At 36.0% G+C, this 23,929-nt stretch overlaps 1 protein-coding gene and 1 long non-coding RNA gene across 21 annotated transcripts in view; one reads left to right on the top strand and one right to left on the bottom strand.

Annotated features, from left to right (window-relative positions):
- The window catches only part of LOC149090650 (uncharacterized), a 169,760-nt gene that overhangs the window by 99,879 nt on the left and 45,952 nt on the right, over nt 1-23,929 (bottom strand). The window lies entirely within an intron of this gene.
- The window catches only part of dlg1 (MAGUK family member discs large 1), a 38,184-nt gene that overhangs the window by 7,601 nt on the left and 6,654 nt on the right, over nt 1-23,929 (top strand). For 2 of the 20 annotated variants that reach the window (XM_089264529.1, XM_089264536.1), the window contains exons 5-15: nt 3,142-3,336; nt 11,144-11,167; nt 11,548-12,147; nt 12,215-12,986; nt 14,424-14,511; nt 14,597-14,810; nt 14,874-15,287; nt 16,226-16,328; nt 17,488-17,562; nt 18,762-18,806; nt 22,670-22,750. In XM_089264529.1, the coding sequence (XP_089120655.1) occupies nt 3,142-3,336; nt 11,144-11,167; nt 11,548-12,147; nt 12,215-12,986; nt 14,424-14,511; nt 14,597-14,810; nt 14,874-15,287; nt 16,226-16,328; nt 17,488-17,562; nt 18,762-18,806; nt 22,670-22,750 (2,611 nt within the window). Of the gene's footprint in view, nt 1-2,299; nt 2,764-3,141; nt 3,337-5,395; nt 6,029-9,144; nt 9,172-11,143; nt 11,168-11,547; nt 12,148-12,214; nt 12,987-14,423; nt 14,512-14,596; nt 14,811-14,873; nt 15,288-16,225; nt 16,329-17,487; nt 17,563-18,761; nt 18,807-22,669; nt 22,751-23,929 lie in introns of those variants that run through there. The other 18 variants (XM_089264530.1, XM_089264539.1, XM_089264543.1 and 15 more) reach the window with 16 other exon arrangements.

Below are 23,929 nucleotides of genomic sequence, written 5' to 3'. Positions count from 1 at the left end.
CCGTCTCTCTGTTTTCTATCTCCGCTTCCTGTGCCCGTCTCTGTTCTTTCGTCTTTGGCCAACGTCTTTTTGCGCCCCATCGTGTGCAAATTGCCCGGCATTCCCAAATTGGTTAGACTCGACGATTTAACCACCTTTGGCGCGCGTGCCTCCACAAAGCGGCTGTGCGTGCGTGTGTGTGCTTAGAATATTTAATAAATTTGCATTAATAGATTAAATACCAAAATGCAGTTACAGCTAGATTTGTGGACAATTATATATGTATATTTGAAAAATAAGTCCTAAAAAATACCATGCCTTAGCCATTAACACATTTTACATGCATAATTATTCAACACTAGCAGCGCGCAAAAAATACAATTACATATTTTTGGCACTTTGTAAATTGCACACTTTCCAGTGCTGCAGACACATACAAGCACACACACACACACACACACTCCGACAGCATGTGGCGTACAGCTGTTAAGCATCAATGATGTACACACGCACATACAGTTTTTGCTAGGTCTGCTAATTACATGTTGCTATCCCGTTTCAACGCCTTTTCGCTGTTGAACTAAAAAAGGAAAGCTGAAAAAAAAAAAAAACAACAAGCAAATGTCATCCATACTCAACATGGATGCTGTCAATGTTAAACGTTGCCATAGTTTACAGAGGGTACAAATGTGCGCTGATCTCAACGCTAAATGGCTTTACCTGTAAGCTAAATGTACATGTATGTATGTATATACATATACATGTGTATACACATATATAGGTATATACATATATGTATGTGTATATCATATAGTATTGTATTTACTGTATATTACGTATACGCCTTGGCAAAGTATTCACTAAATATATGTATTTTCGTTGTCTCTCCACTTGTACGCAGACATATTCACATACATATGTATGTATATATGTATATATTTATATGTACATTAATTCGCTCGTCTTTGGGCTTTTCATTCAGTTTTTCTCCGCTGGCATTGGGCAACTTATTAAAACAACAGCAAATTATATATGTACATATACCTATCTATATATAAAATATATCTATGTATACATATATATATCTGACTCTTCTGTTTTGTTTTGGCATCTTACTTGACTGCCGCCCGTCGTCGCGTTCCGTCTTTGTTGTCTTACGCCAGTTTTTCGCGCACATTCGATAGAAGCGCTAAGAAACGCGGCTTTTTTCTATTGTGATATCCGGAATTATACATTTGTATATACATATAAATATACATATATATTAATATATATATAGGTATATTCCTGTGCGTTGTTGATTTATGGGCTCGCCTTTCGATCAGTCACGCAAGCTAATGCTTAATCCAATCTATAGATACAGTCAGAGGAAGATAGAGTGAATAGCAAAAAGTAAAATTCATTTTTGAAGGATTACGAATATGCAGTTGCCATAGATATATACATACATATATGTATGTATATATATTCATTCGTGTATATGTATATGTATGTATTTGTAAAAGTATCTATTTCGTGGAATACGCTCACAAACAGATTTCAACAACATGTGAAAGCACATTTTGGTCCACCCCAAAGTAGACACATAAATCTAGATACTTTTCTCTACAGACAAAATGCAAAAAAAAAGAAACAATCATTCAAGAATATCAAATTCAATTGAATTATCTGCTTCTTCTATTGTATTACAATAATTTCACTAGATGCAATCAAGCATCACATTCTAAAGTGTACCTAATCAAATGGCGTGGAGTGTGCAGCTATAAACATCCGTAGTTGCCAGATTTTTATTTGATGTCTTTTCGGGCTGTTCAACATGTGAACTTTTAGTCTGCTGCAAATACAATACACACATAAATACATGTGATTGTTCATGTGTGTGTAAATACACAAATAAATAGGTAAAAATATTCCTCGTACGTTCAAATCAAGTCAAGCAAAAAAAAGAATCTATGGGAATACATTTACAATTATTGTATATACACACACATACATATGCACATATATACTAAGTTCTATACGAGATTTACATACATGTGTACATATGTATTTCTTCCAGTTTCCTTTATGCTTACACACACACAGCATCCACACGCACACGCACACGCACACACAGCAGCTTCAGGCTGAGGGTTGTCGAAAATGAAAGTTGAGCTTGAGGGTGGATGTTGAGGCACGTACACACACACACACACACATACGCACAGTCTCAAATACACACACAAACACAACTTGTTGCTTGCTTTTGCTCGAGAGTTTCTATACTATAACTGTGTATTACAATATGTACTTAGGCAAAGAATAACAAGCTGTAAATTCAACACGCTCAAAATACATAAAAAGTAACTTTATTCCAGTGCTTTTGTGTGCGTGTGCGCGTGTATGCGTGTACGTGTGCGTGTTGGCGTGAGCTTGCATATTTGTTGAATTGTAAATGCAACGCTGTGGGAAATTTTTAAAGCCCGAACTATTAAATAAAAAAGTACTTTTCACAACATGATCGATTGGGTATCGATAGTGCGGCATTCGCGACGACGTTTCTCCAATTATGTTGGCGCACGGTCGCCGGTACGAATGCGTCGACGTCGACGTCAGTTAACTGCACCGCCGCCACCGTCACAGCAGCAGCAACAGCACCAACAACAGCAACAGCAACAACAACAACATCAACAGCAGCAGCATAAATCTCGTCTACAGGAGAAGAAAGCTAAGGAGCAGCAGGAAATCGATGCCGACGGCGATAGCAGCAGCGTTAGCGGCCGTTACGTTTGCTGTTGTTCCAACGTAAGGCAACCGTCATGTATTTCACTAATACATTGATGTTATATATGGCAAGAAAACATACTTCAAGCGCTGTCAAAATTAATTTAAATAACATTTAACCACCAGTTGATTATGTTATCGATAAGCTATTAAGGAATTTAATTAGTAATAGAAAGCGACTAGAGCTTTGTGTGGACCTCAAGATTGTCTATTGTTATTATAAAATGTGAAGTATATCTCTTTTAAGATCTTTTTGACCTATATCTGCTAGAAATTAATACACTTCAAATTGATTGAATGTTTCCTATGTCTCTTCCAAGTGTCACTTGAGTATTTTCTTGAAATGCCTGTCAAGTGTTAATGCATTCTTTCATTTATATAAATATTTATCTTTCGCAGAACCAACGCATGCGCATTGAGTCTGATTGCGAGACTGCCAAAGATGCTGCAGCCGACGATGCTGGCATTCAACAAGTGCGCAACTCGCGCTCACCCCAGCAGCAGCAACAGCAACAGCAGCAGGTGGTACAACAGTTGCAGCAACACCTTAGCCAATCACAGTCCACGGCAGCAGCTAGAAGCGGGACTCGGATAGTAAGTGGCTGCAATTGAATGAATTATGTTTGCTCACTGCCCATAGCTAAATCATGTCACACTAATGCTCGAATTGAGAACAATTGTGGAAAAAAAACTCGGAAAAGGCTATAAAAACTGCCAATGGGCAGAGCCAATGACTCTAAATTGCCAAACATTCCAAAAAACATGCTGAAATCAAATAATAATAACAATCAAAATAAAGACCGGATGGCCAAAATCGCACTCAAATCGTTTGGCCACAGTTAATTTCGCTTAATTAGGCGCTTAATTTCAAATAAAATAAAATGGCTGCCGATACCGCTTGTTTCCGTTTCCGCTCAAACTGTTGTTACCCAGCCTTTGTAGACTATTTCATTAATTATAATTGAAACCTAACCAGTGTTTTATTTTTTTCTTGTCCTTACTATTATTATTGCCAGTTAACGTTCGTTATAATATTGTATTAATATGTTATTGCCCTCACAATTTTCCAATCACATTATTTTCAATAAAAAAACAAAAACTGAGATCAAATACTTGGTTATATTTTTTATTTGTTTACATTAATATTAATATCATCTATAATTTTGGGCATGTCTATGTTCTTATACTGTGTTACTATAAGATTATGTACTTATGTATTTAATAAGTCATTAAAAACAAGAGAATCAATTTCTCTAATACAAATGTTTTATTCTGATTGTTTGATTTAAAAATATTATGGTTTGTATAATTTCAGTTGCATATGTGTATTTATTTCCCTCTTAATGTTAACTATTATATTAGTTATTATGTCGTTTTTGTCACTTTTATACATTTAGAGCACTATAAATGTTATTTATGTATTTCAATTGTTGACCTAGATTTGTAGTTTTTAACGCGTTTCACTATTAACCATCTATGGTTAGTGGTTTCACTGGCTGCTTTTGCACAGATTATTTTAAATATTTTGTATTTCGCGCCCAGCTTACAATCAACTCTGATCTACGTTCGTAAAATCTTTTGCCAACACTGGTCGTTGCGATCGTTGGTATCGATAGACGGGCTTGAAGCTATCGAGCTCTAGTTCCGTCTCTAGTGATCCAAGCGCAAGCGTCACTCCCTTGATAAAAATGTAAAAAGTAAACACGTCGTTGCTTACTAATTGTGCGTGTCAATGTGCAATCGTATGTAAACATAAATTTTAATTAGCGTGCTTTATTAATCAACAAACCCGATACTATAGTGAAATAACTTCGAGGCTCTGTAAGCTACAAACTATATAGTTGGTGCTGCCAGCCAATACTGTTGATGTATCAGCGGTAATATAACCGGTTACGCATACCAAAACACCACGACGATAGTTTGTTAGCATGCTAGAGGTGGGTCGGTTTTGTGGGCTCGGCAACAATCGAACGGTTGCGCAGCTCTAGTCAGTCGCTGGCTCGCTAGAAAAATGCCAACAACACAACACGGGAAAAGAAGCAGGCATCGCATAATTGCGGCGTAAACGCATTAAGAAAATACATAAACGGTCTGTGAAAATCAGCGCCAGCAAGCCTATATCCAAAATCAATGCGAACCGCGAGTAGAAATGTGCGTGTTTTATTTAGAAATGTGCTTGAAAGTGACCTGAAAAAAATCCAGAACAAAAGCAAAACTCTGTACATAAAATATTAATGTTTATAAATTTATACATAGATACGTGCCACAAACCGCAAACCATAACAAAGTGTAATCAATGAAAAGTTGGCTATCATAAAAACAGCTAAAACAAAAATAATGTCTTAAAGTTGTGCCTTTTAGCTTGCGCTACTTTTTTTTTTTATTTTTTACATTCGTCAGAACCGCGTACATATACGCTCACACATACAATCATACGTGTACGCTCACACACACGTATGTATGTAGGTTATACACATGCAAGCCATAGCGCAAAAAATACCAAAATAGTCGGCGGTTGACACAGAGAGTGAGAGCGAGAGCATTGCGACTGTTGATTTTTTTTGTTTTTTTGTGTTTTTTGCTACTTACTCTGGCAAACAATAAATAAATATGTGTGTATGTAATTTGGAAAGCATAACGTGAATGTATATATGTGTGTGCGATTAGAAGATTCTCTCACGCTCAGTAACAGAAACAGAACAAACGGTGCCCAGCAAGTTTTTAGCGATAGTTGTAGTTAGAACTCGCTCACGTTGGCAACGCGCCGCTTGTCTGTGTTGTTCTTACATATTTATTAGTTGTTATTATTTACTTATTTTTTTTTCGTTTTGCCTTTTTTTAAATTATTTTTTGCGTCTTGTGTGGATGACACTTGTTAGTGAGTCACGCGGCGGCGACGAGCGAGAGTGCAAGTAACGTACACTTATATATGTATTTGTGGGCGTGTGTACGTGTGTATGCTTATACTTTATATTAAACGCAAAGCTAAAGGGAGATTTATAACATTTTGTTTGCTTAGCACGTAGTGAACGAACGAAACGTTGCAACGTAACAATAAATAACGTAAACGTTTACGCGACTGCGACGTCACTCAACCGGCATTTGTGATTGTGTTACGTTACGTGCAACGTTCATTGCTGTGTGCGAGAGAGAGAGAGTGAGTGAGTGAGAACAAGCGCGTTGTGATAATAATATGACCACACGCAAAAAGAAGCGTCAGGATGGAAGCAGCAGCGGCGGCGGTGGCTTCATCAAGAAAGTCTCATCACTATTCAATTTGGATTCGGTAATGAAAAAGTGCAAATCTAATAAATTAAAAATAAAAACACATAAGTATTTACAAAATAGATAAAATGTTCGATTATTTGCTGATCAAACTTGATATTGATATCTTAGATAGTTATCCTTGCCCCTGCCCCAGCCCCTGCTCTATTTATTTAGGCAATTATTTCATTTTACGCCGGATAACAAAGATTTCGGATCGTTTTAAATATATTCTCAACGGTGATTCCATGGTTTATTTTTAAATTCCGCCAGATATTCAGACAGCATAAAAAGTATAACAACAAAGGCAACAAGAAAATTCTCTCAGTGCGTCTTTGTCATCGCATTTTGTATGTCCAAATTTCAGTGAATAAACAAATTGTCTTTACGCATGCGCAACTCAATTTCTCCAAATGACACATGCATATTCATACATACATACATACATATGTATATATATATAAGTAGGCAAAGTAGTTGCGGATGGGCGTACAATGTAGAATTTGCAAAAATGACAGCTGCATCTTTCTCTCGCTCTTTCTAACTTCCTCTCCTCTGCATGCCGCCACGCATAGTGTCACCTACTTAACTGTGCATGCATGCATGTGTGTGTATGTGTGTATGCATATATGCATCGGCATGTGCGTGTGTAAACACGACGTCCGTTCGCTCATCTAGCCTCTTGCACTCGCACTCGACCAGCACTCGCTCTCTCACTCGCTCGCTCTCTTTCCCTTACTAGATCGCTTAAAATAGAACTCGCTCGTCTTCACAATTAGCGGCTGCCTTGAGCACCACCCAAATGCAACAACAAAAGCTCAATGGGCTCTCTTAACGGTGTTTGCTTGAATAAGCAGGCAGACGCATACTCATATCCATTTAACTACAGTGTGTGCTCGATATGAGCAACACAGTTCTACTCTAAATTGAGCTTAATTATCGAAATTCGATTGACAATTAGTGATAATGATGCTAAATATATATGTATATTTCAGCTATTCATATGTATTTATTCAATGAGTCTACCAAATGACTGCAAATTCTTAAATCGCTGCACGTCTTCTAATTTGTATACAGTTTGAATATTATTTGTTTGCCTTTTCTGGCAGCCAGATGGAAGGACAACAATGTTGATATTGAACCACATTTGGGGGGCAGCTTTGATTGGCTTTGGCTGCCGGTGGAGGTGCAGGTGTCGATTTATTCAGACATTGTATATATCTATTTAGATTTACACATATATAGAAAATTGGCATTGTGGTCATACACATCGGCAGTGCGTGTGTGTGTGTGTGAGTGCATGCAGTTGGCTCTGCGTCAAATCGTCACAGGGTTCCAATCAGACCCAAAGAGTGAAGTAGTGCGAGCGAGAGGCAGAAAGAGAGCATAGGACGTATAATCCACACCCAACCAAACATTTCGTACTCATTCGCATTTGGTGGCAATTCACCGAGCCATATTTGGAGCCTATACATATATACATATATAAATATACGTATGTATGTGTATACATGTATAAGTACACCTATGATCAGTGTAATAGAAGCAGTAATGCAATAAAAACAATTAATTTTCTTAATATTACATCAGGGGCCGATAGTCAGCCTAAGCAGTATATAATAATGGATAATCTCATAGGCAAGCTTAACTGTAGTTTACATATTAGGAAAACTAAACGCACTGCTAATTCAAGGTGTAACTATTTTTTGTTTTTGTTTTTTGTTTTTGTTTATAGAAGAATATTTACTCATGCTACTTTAGCAAGTGCTGCCTTGTATCTGCCGTTAAGTAAATAAACCGTAATTGCCACACTCTGAAACTGGAACTCGTACATAAATACATATGTATAAGTGTGTGTGTGTGTGTGTAACCCAACCCCAACCCCAACTCGAAAAGTAAACCCAAAGCCGAAACCAAAGCATATTTAAAAGCCATATGATTTTCACTGATAAGATAAGGTGTGCTTGGTAGCTGATATGAAGACTATGTTGCCGATAATATATAGTCCAGTGACTATATATAAATATGTGTATATATACGTATGCTTAAACATAACAGCACAGACAAACCACAACAATTGAAAATATTTTTGCGGTTTTTTTTTGTTTTCTTCATATCGTTTGGTGAATGAGAAAATGCCCGCTAAAGCATTAACCACTGAAGCGACCTTCAATGGAAAAAGCCTTTATAAAGTTCCAATTGTAGAATTGTGATGTAATTGTTTACATAAGACAGAGAAGCCAGCCCCCTCCCTACCCACTCGATTTCATCCACCTTTAAATTGTGAACTTAATTAAATTGAATTATTTTAGCATGGTAGACCCAAATGAATCTAATCAGTGGGAATTCGGTTAGTTATTGATTGAGTTCAGGTTCGTTTCAGGTGACAAAAGCAAAGCAAAGCAAAAGGCAAAAACCAAATCTACATGTCAAATATTTAACATGTTGTTTAAATTACTTAACTTAACTAGAAGTTTATAATATAATTTTGGGTTTATTTTCTCAATGAATGTGAGAAAAATGCATTTGAAATATTTAACAAGAACTTAGATCTATCTCTTAATGTATATAGCAAAAGTGCCTGTTAAATGTTTAACAGCAGCTTAACTTCAAGTTTAACTTCTTATGTATGACCCATATGAATCTAATCAGTGGGAATTCGGTTAGTTATTGATTGAGTTCAGGTTCGTTTCAGGTGACAAAAGCAAAGCAAAGCAAAAGGCAAAAACCAAATCTACATGTTAAATATTTAACATGTTGTTTAAATTACTTAACTTAACTAGAAGTTTATAATATAATTTTGGGTTTATTTTCTCAATGAATATGGAAAAAATGCATATGAAATATTTAACAAGAACTTAGATCTATCTCTTGATGTATGTATGTATATAGCAAAAGTGCCTGTTAAATATTTAACAGCAGCTTAACGACATTCAAGTCGAATGAGGCTCTTCATAAGCCATTACCAAAACACTAAAGCCTTAGACTAGCACAACTGCATGTCAACTATTTGCTTGACAGGTGAATAAACCTGCCATATAATGGACCCATGAAAGTCCCACGCACTGGGTTAAGCAACAAGTTGATCCAATTTGAAGTTGATCTGCGAATTAGTCACAGCACGTAGCTGGCAGACAGACGAACAGACGGACAGACAGACAGACAGTTGACCTGTTCACCCGGCTTACGTCAAAGGTTAATAAGCAATTTGAGGCGCACGTGAGCGCAGCCAGTTTTGCATTCGAGCTGCAATTACTGACAACCGTCTGTCCGTCCGTTTGACTCTCTGTGACGCTGTCTGTCTGTTTGTCTGTTTGTGTGTGTCTTAATGAACTCATCTACACCCAGTTGCTAATCAATTGAACTCGTTTTTTTCACGCGTGTGCGTGTGTAGGTGTCACTGTGTGTGCGTGCGTGTGTGTGTGTGTGTATTGTCATGTTTGTCTCTGAATGTTGCAATTTCACATAGTCGAAAAGCTGTAATTCATTTATGTAACTTGTAACTTTGGCATTCCATTGATGTAGCTGTAAATGCGCATCTTGCGCCGTCCGTCAGTGCGTTCCATACGAAAGCGCCGTACAAATGTTTCTATAGATTGAGTTTTGGGTGGGGCCCTAGCTAGTTTACATGGTTACTTACATGTGTCGAGTGGGGTGTGTGGGTGGGCTGTGTGTGTCTGTGTGTGTGTGTGTGTGTAGATTGAATTCCAGTTCCGCTATATGAATATTAAGTAAGATTTCAATAACATCTTATATATATATATATATATATATATATATATATATATATATATATATATATATATATATATATCTATAGATATTTCAATGCAATATTAATATGAATACAGTTGACGCTAGAAATCTGATTTCGTCGCCTCTAAACGTAGAGCTAGTTCAAGTTCAAGCTGCTATTAGGTGTTCTTGGAATAGATGATCTACTATATAAATGCATATTATATACATTTATTAATTCTCTTTGTTAGTTTAATGTTGGAAATGATATATTACTCTAGCTCAAATTCAGTTTCACGCTAGAAACTTTGCTGCTTCTTTGTTAATCCAAAGCCCGGTGAATAATGGGTTTGTGGAAATGTTTATATAATATAACAGACAGATGGAGGTAATAATTCATAACATGATCTGGTCAGGTTACGCATTAAAAACGGATTTTGATAATCGCTTATTGTCGAGAGAGAATTTTCATAATCATTAGGGATAGATAATTATTATAATTATTATATATTTATAAAAAATATTATTATTATTATTATTATTATTTATTATTATTATTATTATTATTATTATTATTATTATTTATTATTATTATTATTATTATTATTATTATTATTTATCATTATTATTATTATTATTAAAATATATTATTTTCGAATATTATTTTTTTTAGTATCATAATTAGTATTATGCATAGATCATTTTTTTTTTTTTTATCAATAATAAACAATGACAATGATCGATAAATAAAGCATACTATTATTATCAAACAGTAGTTAAATAATTATTCTTATTTTTATTACTTATATTATCGAGGGATTATTATTATTATTATTTTTAAAACAAATAATTATGTTTATTATTATCGTTAAATAATAATTGATAAATGGAGATTGCTTTTAACCATTGAGACTAGGAACTTTTATTTAGATCATGATTATTTGGGATTACGAATACCTCCCGCGCTCCCCCCCCCCAACATCCGAATGTCATTATCGCGCACTAAAGCGTCAAATAATTGGCATGGCTATTGTGTTCAGCGTCCAGGGTATCGCCTAGTCGGGCACTCCCTACTAGAGCACTTTGAATCGCTTGCTATGATTCAGTACGCTCTTATCAGCAAGAGAAATAAGTCTCGACTTGGATTTTTGAGCGAAATAATTGAAAATGCCTCCTTTCAAGCATTGCAAATCTCAATCTCAACTGAGACCGTCTCAATTTGAATCAGAAGCACTTCATAGATTATCATTAGAGTTGAGTCTTGGTAACCAAGTGCAGCCAATTGTCTCTTAGTCATTGAGTAGAAATAGAACTCCTAAGCCTAAAGCAAACAATTCGCATTGCAAAACGATTGATCACAACACTATTTAAAGTTCTTCTCTCGGTTCCATTCGATTTTCAGCTACACAGGGCATCATCGACGAAGGTAAGCCGAGTTTCCAAAATGCGCATTCAGTGTTTGTGTGTCACTTAAAACCGATAAAACCAAAGACATCAATTAAACAACTGTCGTTATCTGTATTCTGTATACGTCCTGTGTTTTGTCAACATCCGGTGCGGAACTATATACATATAGCTGTATGTGTGTGTGCCTGTGTCTGTGTCTTATCACTGTACTTACAAGTCGTAAATGCATTTGCCATAAGTTCTGCATGCCAAAGCCAAAGATAATTAATTATAACTATAGCCAATTAATAAGCGCTCTGATCCATTGGCCTGAGTGTGCGTCCTCTCATCCAGCAATTTGTCATAGTTTTGAGTGTGTTTTCGATGCCATTGCTAATGCTTGCGGAATTCCATTTGCAGGTGAACGGCGACGACAGCTGGTACTATGAGGACATACAGCTGGAGCGCGGCAACTCGGGGCTGGGCTTCTCGATTGCCGGTGGCACGGACAATCCCCATATTGGCACCGACACATCGATCTATATTACGAAACTGATACCCGGCGGCGCAGCTGCCGCCGATGGTCGTCTGAGCATCAATGACATCATCGTATCGGTGAACGATGTGTCCGTGGTGGATGTGCCGCATGCGTCCGCCGTGGATGCCCTGAAGAAGGCCGGCAATATTGTGAAGCTGCATGTGAAACGGAAACGTGCCACCAGTGCCACAGCAGCAGCTGCAGCGCCCACAGCCGATGCACTGGATAGTGTTAGTGCTACGGCCATATCGGCGGCGTCGGCGTCAGCATCGGCAGCGGCAGCGGCCGGGCCAAAGGTGATCGAAATCGATTTGGTCAAGGGCAACAAGGGACTGGGCTTCTCGATTGCCGGCGGCATTGGCAATCAGCATATACCCGGCGACAATGGCATCTACGTGACCAAGCTGATGGACGGCGGCGCCGCCCAAGTGGACGGACGCCTATCGATTGGCGACAAGCTGATTGCCGTTCGCACCAATGGCGTAAGCATGCAGAGCAACTCTCATTCTTGCAGTGAATATTAACTAAAACCGTTTTACACTTTTGCAGAGTGAAAAGAACTTGGAGAATGTCACGCACGAGCTGGCCGTGGGCACGCTCAAGTCGATCACCGATAAGGTGACGCTGATTGTGGGCAAGACGCAGCATTTAACCAGCAGTGTGTCACAGTCGGGCGGCAGTCTGGGCGGCCAGCTGGGCCAGCAGGCGCAGCACTCGCAGTCCCAAACCCAATTGGCAGCCACACGCCAACAGCAGCAGCAGCAGCACGTGAACTCGGAATCTGCAGGTGCGCTCAACACTGTGGGGCAGTCCGTTGTTGATTCAGTCACAGATTCAGTCATCAGCAACTCCACTATTACCACAACCACAAACATAACCACTTCCAATACCAACAACATCTCCACCATCAACACCTCCATATCCACCACCACCACCAACAACAACACCAATTTAGGCTCTAGCAATAGCCATCTAGTGCAGCATAATATTGCCACAGTCAACAACAGCAGCAGCAGCGGCAGCAGCAACACTCTTAACCTAAACAACAAGAATAATAATAACAACAACAACAACAGCAGCAGCAGCAGCGCCAACAGCAACAGCAACGGCAACGGCAACAGCAAAACCAACAGCTACAATAACAACAGCAGCAACCTGGTTGCAATCGCTGCAGTCACACAACAACAGCCACCACAAGCACCCGCCTCTGCCTCCGCCACTGCCTCCGCCCCAGCTTTAGCTTTCAATGCTAAGCTTGCAATGCCAATGGCTGCTGCTGGTGGCACAGAGCAAAGCCGTTCCCAATCACCCTTGCCAAGGCGTAAGCGAATCATATATGAACTTCAACTAATCACAACTCTCGATATACATATATTAACAACTCTCTCTCGCTCTCTCTCTCTCTCTCTCAAACAAGAGCCGCTAAAGACAGTCCTTAATCATCTACTAGCCCACACACTAATACATTGCCAATATATCAATATATCTGCATATGTCTCTGTATGTACTATATGCATGTTTGCATATCTGATAGATATACTCATCTAGGCTGGCTAAACAGAATTTAGACTGGGCTCTTAACTAACTGCTAATCTATTGTTGCTATATCTTAAGCTCTCGTACTAACATCGCTCCTATATATGTATATACATATCATATATATATATATATATATATATATATCTAACTTAGTTGTGATAGAGTTCGATTCCCGCAGCACTCTGCGGAGCGCTTGCACGGCTTTTGCTTGCGTGCTTGCTAAGCTGTTCGTATTCCCGTGTTGTTCGTTAAGCATTCAACATTTTGCAACACTGGCCCACAAAGCCGTGTTGTTCATTCCAATCTACACAAATCGAGACATTTGACCAAATACCGCAAATGTCGGCCCGAATCTAACATGGCATTCGTCTTCGTATTTGCATGCATCAATCAATATCAATATGTCAATATATTATATCTGATCTGTGTCTTATGTGTTTATTATAAGATCATATTTATCATACATCTAAATGTGTCACAGGCGATATATCAAACGAACACTCCACACGATTCTTATGGATTTTCTTTGAGTTTCATTTCTTTTCGTTTTTCTCTCTGTCTGTTTTGTTATATATTTTGCAAACATTTGATGTACTTACGGTTTTAACTGTTTGTTAAACGTTTTAGATACATATTAAGTTCATATTTCCATTGGAAAACTATCGATGTTTATCGTGTATCGATAGATCAATCTAAAGTAAATTATGTTCTATTCAAATGTAATTATTCAATGGGTATTACGTATTATGAGCGATAAATCTCTGATTTCTCTTAGATATCCTCCTTAGTTATTCTCTTTCTCTCTATCTTTCTTTCTAACCCTCTGTTGCTGGTTTCGGGTTTCTCCACTTCTTTGGTTTTATCAACTATTCTTTCTTTCTACTCTATTCACACTCTATATTCCACTCGCGGGAGATTCGAATCCGAGTCTCTTGTGCTGTGGCAGCTATTATAAATTTCTTTAAGATCTATTTACATACATATATATCTATGTGAACTCGCGACCTTCACTAATTACCCTTACCCCTCTCTATTTCATGTCTCTGAAAATGCACGTGTGTGCATTACTTTGTGTGTATGTGTGTAAACATTACCGTTACACGCGTTGTGCATTATTATTTTTGATTGAAAACCAAACAAAAAACAAAACGAAAAATCAATACATAAATTGGAAAACAATTATATGAATATAAATTTACAAAATAAATAATGTATATAGAGCCTGGCTCAAGATACGCATCGACAAATGTCCTGGCGGCCGTGCCACCGGGCACACCACGCGCTGTCAGCACAGAGGATATAACCAGGTGAGTGAGTCGCGCCCCAGCCACAGTGAATATTCAATATAGTAGACCACATTTGACAACATCAATATTTATTTAATGCCAACAGAGAACCACGCACCATTACCATACAAAAGGGACCGCAGGGTCTGGGCTTCAATATAGTCGGCGGCGAGGATGGGCAGGGTATTTACGTATCATTCATATTGGCCGGCGGTCCGGCCGATCTGGGCTCCGAGCTGAAGCGCGGCGATCAGCTGCTCAGTGTGAACAACGTGAATTTGACGCATGCCACACACGAGGAGGCGGCACAGGCACTCAAAGTGAGTAGCCCACTAAATATATATTTAAGATAGATCATTAGCTTATTTGCATTCACCCCACAGACATCTGGCGGCGTGGTCACTCTGGTTGCTCAGTATCGTCCAGAGGACTACAATCGCTTCGAGGCACGCATTCAGGAGCTGAAGCAACAGGCGGCGCTTAGCGCCGGCGGCTCGGGCACCCTGCTGCGCACCACACAGAAGCGATCGCTCTATGTGCGCGCTCTGTTCGACTATGATCCGAATCGCGATGACGGTTTGCCATCGCGCGGCCTGCCCTTCAAGCACGGTGACATCCTGCACGTGACCAATGCCTCCGACGACGAATGGTGGCAGGCACGCCGTGTGCTCGGCGACAATGAGGACGAGCAAATCGGCATTGTGCCATCGAAGCGGCGCTGGGAGCGTAAAATGCGTGCACGTGATCGCAGCGTCAAGTTCCAGGGACATGCGGCAGCTAACAATAATCTAGATAAGGTATAAATAACGCCTTCTGCTCAACAATGTGATACGAAGCGAGGTGAAGAAGCCATAGGCAGATGATATATATAGGTGTATGAAAGTTGAATGAAATTAATGTAATTCACAGTCACAGTAGATGTGCCGTTAGGCAGATATTTGTAGGTGTACGAAAGTTGAATGATGTTGGGGTAATTCACAGTTATTGTAGATGCCATATGAACAAATTTGGTATTGTCATATTATGTCTAGATCTAAATTTTGTGCTAGATATTAATCAAGATTTTTAATGCATTCAGCATTGTATATAATGTTATATGTAGAGTAAATTTGATAGAAGAACTTCTTTAGAAATCGTTAAGCAATATTGTGTTACATTTGCGAATTCGTCGAGATATTTTGCTATAATATTTTGATAGCTTAGAAATCATAAAAGAACTACTATTATATTATCACCTAATGTAACTATATTTTCTGTTTTACCATTGTTTATGGTAAACTGAGCTCTCGTTATATGAACATATTATATATTGGTTATATAATATTTGGTATAGACATTTTACTGTACAGTAGAATACCGATAATTCCAAATGGCAAGGGGATCAGTTTTATTTTTCAAATTATCGAGAATAATTTAGAACGAATTTCTTTCAGGGGAATAGAATTTTCGTTCAATTAATCACGATTTTTTATTTGTACGTGGTACAAAATATCGAGACTCGACTGTATCATATTAGAAGCTTAACGAACCTAACTGAAATGGCAACAGCAACGTCTTATATTATCATTATCTGCCTTTGCTACACTTCAGCCTACGCTTCGAGGCCTAATGACTCTGGCTTTTTTATTTTTAGCCAGACTTATTGTTATTGTTATTATTATGAATGTAACTTTTCACTAACTGAATGACATCCTCTCTCTCTCTCTCTCTCTCTGTTTGTTCTCGGTTATTACAGCAATCAACTTTGGATCGCAAAAAGAAGAATTTTACGTTCTCACGCAAGTTCCCCTTCATGAAGAGTCGCGATGAGAAGAACGAAGATGGCAGCGATCAAGAGCGTAAGTAGCATAGCTCCGGGGCGTGGCATTCAACCAAACAGAAAATCTATTGAAAACGAGATTAACGCGTTAATCCAGCATTTCAACAACAACAACAACAACAACAACAACTACTACTACAACTACTACTAACAACAATTACTACAACAACAACAATCATCGAGAACAAACAGTTGTGAAAAATCTTGAGCAACAGAGCAACAATTTATTTCGATAATAATTTGTTAAACGCTCTCCCACTTCCGCCTATCTTTCTCTCTCTCTCTCACACACACTCGCTGTCTCTTTCGATGTTTGTGTGGCATCTGCTAAGTGTGCGTGTCTTCGCGTTGTCTAATTGCAATTACAATAAGTGTGTGTACACCTGTCTATCTCTATCTGTCTCTGTCTCGGTTTCTCGTCGTCTCTCTGGCTGTGTGTGTTGGTGTGTGAGCACACGGCTGGAGCAATTTTAGGTTTATATGGGACGTACATGTATTGTTGTAAAGTTAAAGTTAATGTTTTTTTTTTTTGTGTGTTCATTTCTATTTGAATATGTTAATTTAGTTTGTAAGCGGAAACGTTGTCGATTTTCAGTTTCTTTTTCGAATTATATACATGTCTATTCATATACATAATATGTATGTATGTTTCAGAATTGTTCTCTTTTGCTTATGTTCAATAAACAATTTATGAATTATGAAATTTAATTGTACTACGAATTGTGTACACACTAACACACACGCACACACACCTCTAAATTCTTTATGATTTGATCATATTTCCATTCGGCTTGTAGACGAATATTGTATTTGTTTTGTTTGGTTTTTATATACATATATATTTGTGTTTCTCTTTGTTGATTATGTATTACAATTATTTCATGCATTTTACATTTGTTTTTCGTTTATTTTCATATTCGATTGTGTTGTTCCACACACAAACACACACACACACGCGCCCACACTCTTGCGATGGCTCCCTGCGATTCCTTCATGTTCGACAAAAACAACAACAACAACAATACTGAATATATGTATATATATACACACACACACACACACACACACACATGATTGCTGTGATCACCTGGATTGTATTCGTGATTTCTCTTGCTGCGTGCGTGTGAACTATGTGAACTTTTCTATACATATATATATATATATAACTATATATATAGCGAACGGATTTGTAAACAGCAACAGTGAAATCGATGTTAACAATGTTAATAATAATCAAGCGAATGAGCCCCAGCGTAAGTCTCTCTCTCTCTCTCTCTTCAGATGTCCCTCTCTGTCTTTCACCTTTTCTCTGTTACCCGATCTGCCTGTGTGTGTGTGTCACACACACATACACACACTTATATATGTGTTTATTTGTTATTTGTTACATATACATATATATATGTGGGTTATCCATCTCCAGTTGTTATCTGTGTACATTGAATATACATCAATACATATATATATATTATATACTATATACATAATGTACAACCTTTATGTATGCTAATCCTCTTACATTGGTTATGTTTAAGCATAAGTTTTGCACACGGTTTATGTTTTAGATGGGGTATTTGTGCTTGGGTCCCAGGAAGAGGTTCTCTCATACACACACACACACACACAAACACACCTACACTCATACACCCATACACCTGTATACGAAAACTGCATATGTAATTTGAGCTCTACTAACAAAACGCACATACATACTTAAAAGACCTATATCTCTCTCTATATATATAGTGTTAAGAGCTAGTCTGAATGTAACCGATATGTAACCTCCCCAGCTCTTTATATACATATATTATATACCAATAAATCAAGGTGCTTCAGCGTTCGCTACAAACAACGACAACGACAGCAATAGCAACAACAACAACAACAACAACAGCAACAACTATCTATGCTCATTACATTAATATATCTACATACATATATACATCAACGATTACAACAGTTGTATGTGCACACATACATACACATACATTATATATATAGTGCGTGCTCTGGTACAGCTATTTAACGCTTATTACCTGTATTACCCATAGAAGCAGCTATTGCTCTAGCCACGTACAGCTGCTAAGCAAGCAAAAGTATACAGGAAATAATACTATATCATCATTATAATCATTATCATTATTGTCATCAACTCGAGTCTCTCTTAATCTAGCCATCTATCTCTCTGTCTGTCTCCTCCTTTCTCTCTCGCTCTCTCTCTTTCTATCTCTCTCTCTCTCTCTGCCCTTCTACCTACATTTTCAGAGGGCACGCCCATTTGTGCCTCGAAACGATTTAATCATCTTTCATTGGAAACATTTATGAAACTATGAAACTATTTGAAACTACTACTCTTACATAATTATCTATATTTTTACTGCTATTCTGTTTTAAACTGACCAAAGCGTATATCTTTTTCGATTCTCTTTTTGTTTTTCTCTTCATTTTCCAGCTTTTATGCTTTGCTACACACAAGACGATGCCAACGCTGAAGGAGGTATGTACTTGACTATAAACTTGTTGCCTAACTTGAAGCAATTACATTTAGACATACACACATACATACACATATATACATATACTATATACATACACAACAATTAACTCACACACATATATATATATATATATATATATTATCTCTCTCTCTCTCTATATATATATATATATACACTTACAAACTAATTCCATGTTTACTACATACTTGTATTATTTTTGTACATGTATTTACATACATACATACATACACGTTTACGTCAACTACACTAATCCACATGTAATGCATACTAAACTCACTCATTTCAATATATATTTGAGCATTTTACGCATCTTTAGCAACTGAAATATCTAACAAATACATACATACATATATACATACGTACATACATACTTACACAATATATTAATTAATAGCGAATAATTTTTTTGTGTTTTTGTTTCTTTATTTTTCTTATTTTTGGATCTCATAATTATTTGATTTCTCGATTTATTTATTATACAAATACCCCAAAGTCCTCTCTTAACATAGACTTAAACATCTGATACGTACATATATTACATATACCTATACATATATAAATATTTTTAACCATTTCAATGCAAATTGAAACATTTTAATTTTAAAAATTTAGTCAAAGCTATAAAAATATATAAGGAACTCCATTTGATATGGCCTACAAGTCCATCTAGCTAATTATTTGAGCATATATATATTCATATTTATATTCTATAAACTTGATCAAGAGACGTTTCTACATATATCTCGAAAGTCAGCCCAGATAAGGCCTAACTCTCTTTGACTCTCTTTTGTTTTTTTCGAATTTCTCTTTGCTCTCGAGTTACGTAAAGTTTTGGCATAGCTATAAAATGTAACAGTATTTCCTATATATATATATACATATATCTGAGTTACATATATATATGTATATATATATATATATACACCCACACACATACACATGCATCTTTGGCATATGTAAATAATTGATATATCATTGTGATCATAATTTTGTTTACTCTTCTTCTTAATTGTGTACAGTTCGATGTACTTATATTGTGCATATATATACATATATACATATATATATATATATATTATACATATATTGTGTATCTCTAGCAAGGCAAGGGATTCGCCCTATATAAAAGTCCCACGACGAACATACCAAATATCTTAATCGAAAACGAATTCTCCATTTTGATGTCTTGCATATTATGATTTTCATATAATATGTACACATGTACACAGACATATGTATATTTATGTATGCATCGAAGTATATAGCATATCGGCCAAGTCATATAATATATACATATATAATCCAACTACAAATATTTCCAAATGTCTTAATGTTTATTGTTTTTCTCTTATGTTCAAATTACAATCGCAGATGTTGTGTAAACATAAACATAATAATCAGTGATAGAACTCCATTCATCTGGCATTACTTTTGCTCCGGAGCATATCTCTATTATATATACATATACATATATCTCCGTTATTTCAACTATCCGATCATCAAATAATTTCTGAATTCAGATTACAATGAAGACAACCCGACTAGAATATCGATTACAGACACACACACATATACACATAAGAATATATGTATATATATGTTTGTACATAATCATATTGCTGTGCGTGTGTGTGTGTGTGTGAGTGTGTGTATTTGTCACTAATCGTTGTGCCAATTTAAGTTAACTAATAAGTAAGCTTATACTTATTTAGTACCTACATTTACACCTATGTACACACACACACTCTCTTCCTCTCTCTCGCTCTCTCTCTCTCTTTCTCTCTCTCTCTTTCTATAGATATCGTTTTACAGTATATCTTTATATTCATTTAGGCGTTTTTATTATCGTTTTCTATTTACATTTTGCTTCTATTAAAAATCAAAAACAACAAAATTAAACACAATATCAAATCGTATGATAAAATTCACCAATATTTTAGGGTTTTTATTTGATCTGTTGGAATATTTCAATCATTTTCTCTGACTTTCACAGTTCACCTTCATATTTCCTATTTTTTTGGTTTACTGCAATTCGATTAGATATATTTACTATATATATATGCATATAGATAAATATGTGCATATATATGCGTGTATGTCTGAGGCGTATACGCCCAGAAATATCCATATGAGCACACTAATATATAAAATTGTGATATGACATATCCAATAACAGGAAAATACAAGAGTTGTCTTTATGTCCGAAACGAAAAATAACTGAAGAGCACTCAGAAGAATTTATACCTTAGTAGACAATATGGGTATGCTTTCTAAATGAATATATAAATATATAAAACATATATGTGTAAAGTAATTATAGTATATACTGCTTTGGTAAAAATGTATATATTCCATATTATGCCTTCTCTAAAAGTAACTGAAGGAAACGAAAATCTTTTTTCTACATGAGCTCCAGAACTAAGAGATATCGTGATATGTAGTGTTACTATACGTTTCCCAAAGAGAACTTGGAAAAAATTTTGTTTGCTCCACAATATCTAAAAAATTAAATTTGGATAGTTGAGTAATATGATGATCCAATCATTCCTTTTCCAATGTAGGCTCAATAAATAGCCAGCTGAATAGGTAGTTTGATCGAATTGATTGGGTATAAATAATCATGTAACAGACAGATCTCTCTTTATGGATATATTATATACGGCAATTTCTATTTATATATGACAATATATATTAATTAGCCCTTATCTTATCTGAAAAAAAAACGATAAACCATTCTTTGGTTGCTTCTTTTTTGTTTTTCGGTTTATAAATATTGGTTTCCTCTCACCAAACTCTAGACATACACACAAACACGCCGAAAATAAACACACACACAGACCACACACACACACACACACACACACACACACACACACACAAATACAGATTCTCTTAAAGATCGTTTAAATTTTTGCAGGTTAATCGAAATATATACAAATGATTAATTTTGTTTATCTTTTTCTTCTTTTTTCTTTAATTAATGATTTCCTTTTGACTTAACCTTTGTGTGTGTGAACTATTTTGAATTTTACGTTCAACAACAATTACAAAAACAAAACAAAAAAAACAAAACTTGAAAAAAAAAACCAAATTTTATTTACCAAATGCTTTCATCTACTTTATGCTGCCTACTGCTATTTACGACTCTACTACCTTCTGTCACAAAATCTACTACTATAAAACTATTATCTACTACTATTACTGTTACTACTACTACTACTACTACTACTGCTACTGTTACTGCTACCACTGTTTACAACAACATCAACTGTATTATTTCTGTTCAACTATTTACGATATTGTTTTCGATTCCGTTCCGTTTGATAATTCACAAATATATTTGATGTCTGTATCTACTTCAACTCTTATTGTCTTTACCATAAAACAACCGAAACAAATGCCACAACAACAAAAACAACTGAAATGAACATATATATATATAAACAAAAAATTTCTAATAATATTGTGAATACGTTATTCGATTTGTTGTGTTTTACATAAACCTTACCGTTTTTGTTTTCAACTGATTGAATCTATTATTATTATATCTATTCTGAATACATCAATATATATATTTATATATATATTAAAAAATCAATAAAAAACAATACATATATATTTGTTACAATCATGCGCTCGTTCATGTACTGCGACAACAACAACAACTACTACAACTACAACTACTACTAAATTAATCAACTACTTTTCCCGAACATCACAATCAACCAACCAACCAACCGACCAACCAACCAATCAATCAATCAATCAATGAATGTATACATACATATATACGTATATGTATATATATATATATGAATCAATTATGTGCAAATGCGCGCAGGCGAGATTATCTACAGAGTGGAATTACCCGATATGGAGCAGATAACTTTAATCTACTTGGAGAATAACGATGCTGACTATCGTAAGTCGAGCAACTAAGCAACAATTATTGTAAAAGATCCAAAAACAAACCATACAAATGCAACAACAGCTATAAAGGCCTTAAAATATTACAACTTCAATTTCAATTCATTCAAGCTTACGTTCTTTATATAAATATATATACAAAAAAAAAAAAAAAAAAAAAAAAAAAAACTAGGTTAAAAATCAGAACAATATCCAGAATATATATATATATATATTTATTTTTTCTGTATTTTGTTTTTAAATATATATAAATTTTTTTTTTAACTTTAGTTAGCAAACAAAACGAAACTGCAAGCAATTTTCCTATTTAAATGCCGGTTACTTGGTTAGTTTCCCATCCCTCTCTCTCTTTCTCTCGCTCTCTCTCGTTCCAACTATCGCACACTCTGTCCTCTCTCAATCTCTCTCTTATACTATTTTTCTATAAATCCATCCACTCATGCTATTCAGCTCGAATATTTGCAATTGATAGAAATATTTCACAATACTCAACAAAGGTCTCATTATAGAATTTTCCTATAGCTAGTATTATTAGCATTTTATATAGAAGAATGGTCTTTAGCATATTACGAATACAACAAATTTCCATTTCAATTATGCTTTTTAATTTGTTCTTTTGTTCATAGTGCTAAGTTTCGATTGATCAGAAATGATCTAGTCTCTCAACTGCTTTCATTTATTATGATTTACTTTTATTTTTTATTCATTTGGAAAAAATTGAACTTGAGCCTATTTTTAGTTCAAATTAAGCGCTGCAAGTGTTCGATGGTTTATCGATAACTTCTATCGAGCGTTCGATACCAAAAATGAAATTTAAATATATTGCGCATAATCATGTGAAATACGCTTAAGCTTTGTTGCTCGAGCGCGTATTTGAAGTTTGTTGGCAAAACCTTTTGTTAAACCCCTGCTACAGTTATGTTTTATTCCGTAGCTTAGGCACGAGTCACGATATTTACGAGTTACGATTTACGAATTACGATCTTAGAGTTTAGTTTCTTAGTTGGGTGCATTAATGCCTGCTCTCTTCTTTTTCACAATATGATATCAATTTCTCTCGCTCTCTGCCTCCTTCAGTTGTATATTTTCCAATTTCGCTTATTGATTTATTTCTCTTGATTACGTTCCATTCCGTTTCAGTATACACATTGAGTCGTTCTTTCTTCTTTCGTTT

Source organism: Drosophila navojoa, chromosome X, assembly GCF_054131105.1.
Source record: "Drosophila navojoa isolate 15081-1374.11 chromosome X, UAZ_NAV_1.0, whole genome shotgun sequence".
Classification (NCBI taxonomy): domain Eukaryota; kingdom Metazoa; phylum Arthropoda; class Insecta; order Diptera; family Drosophilidae; genus Drosophila; species Drosophila navojoa.
This window is presented reverse-complemented; position numbering and strand designations above follow the sequence as displayed.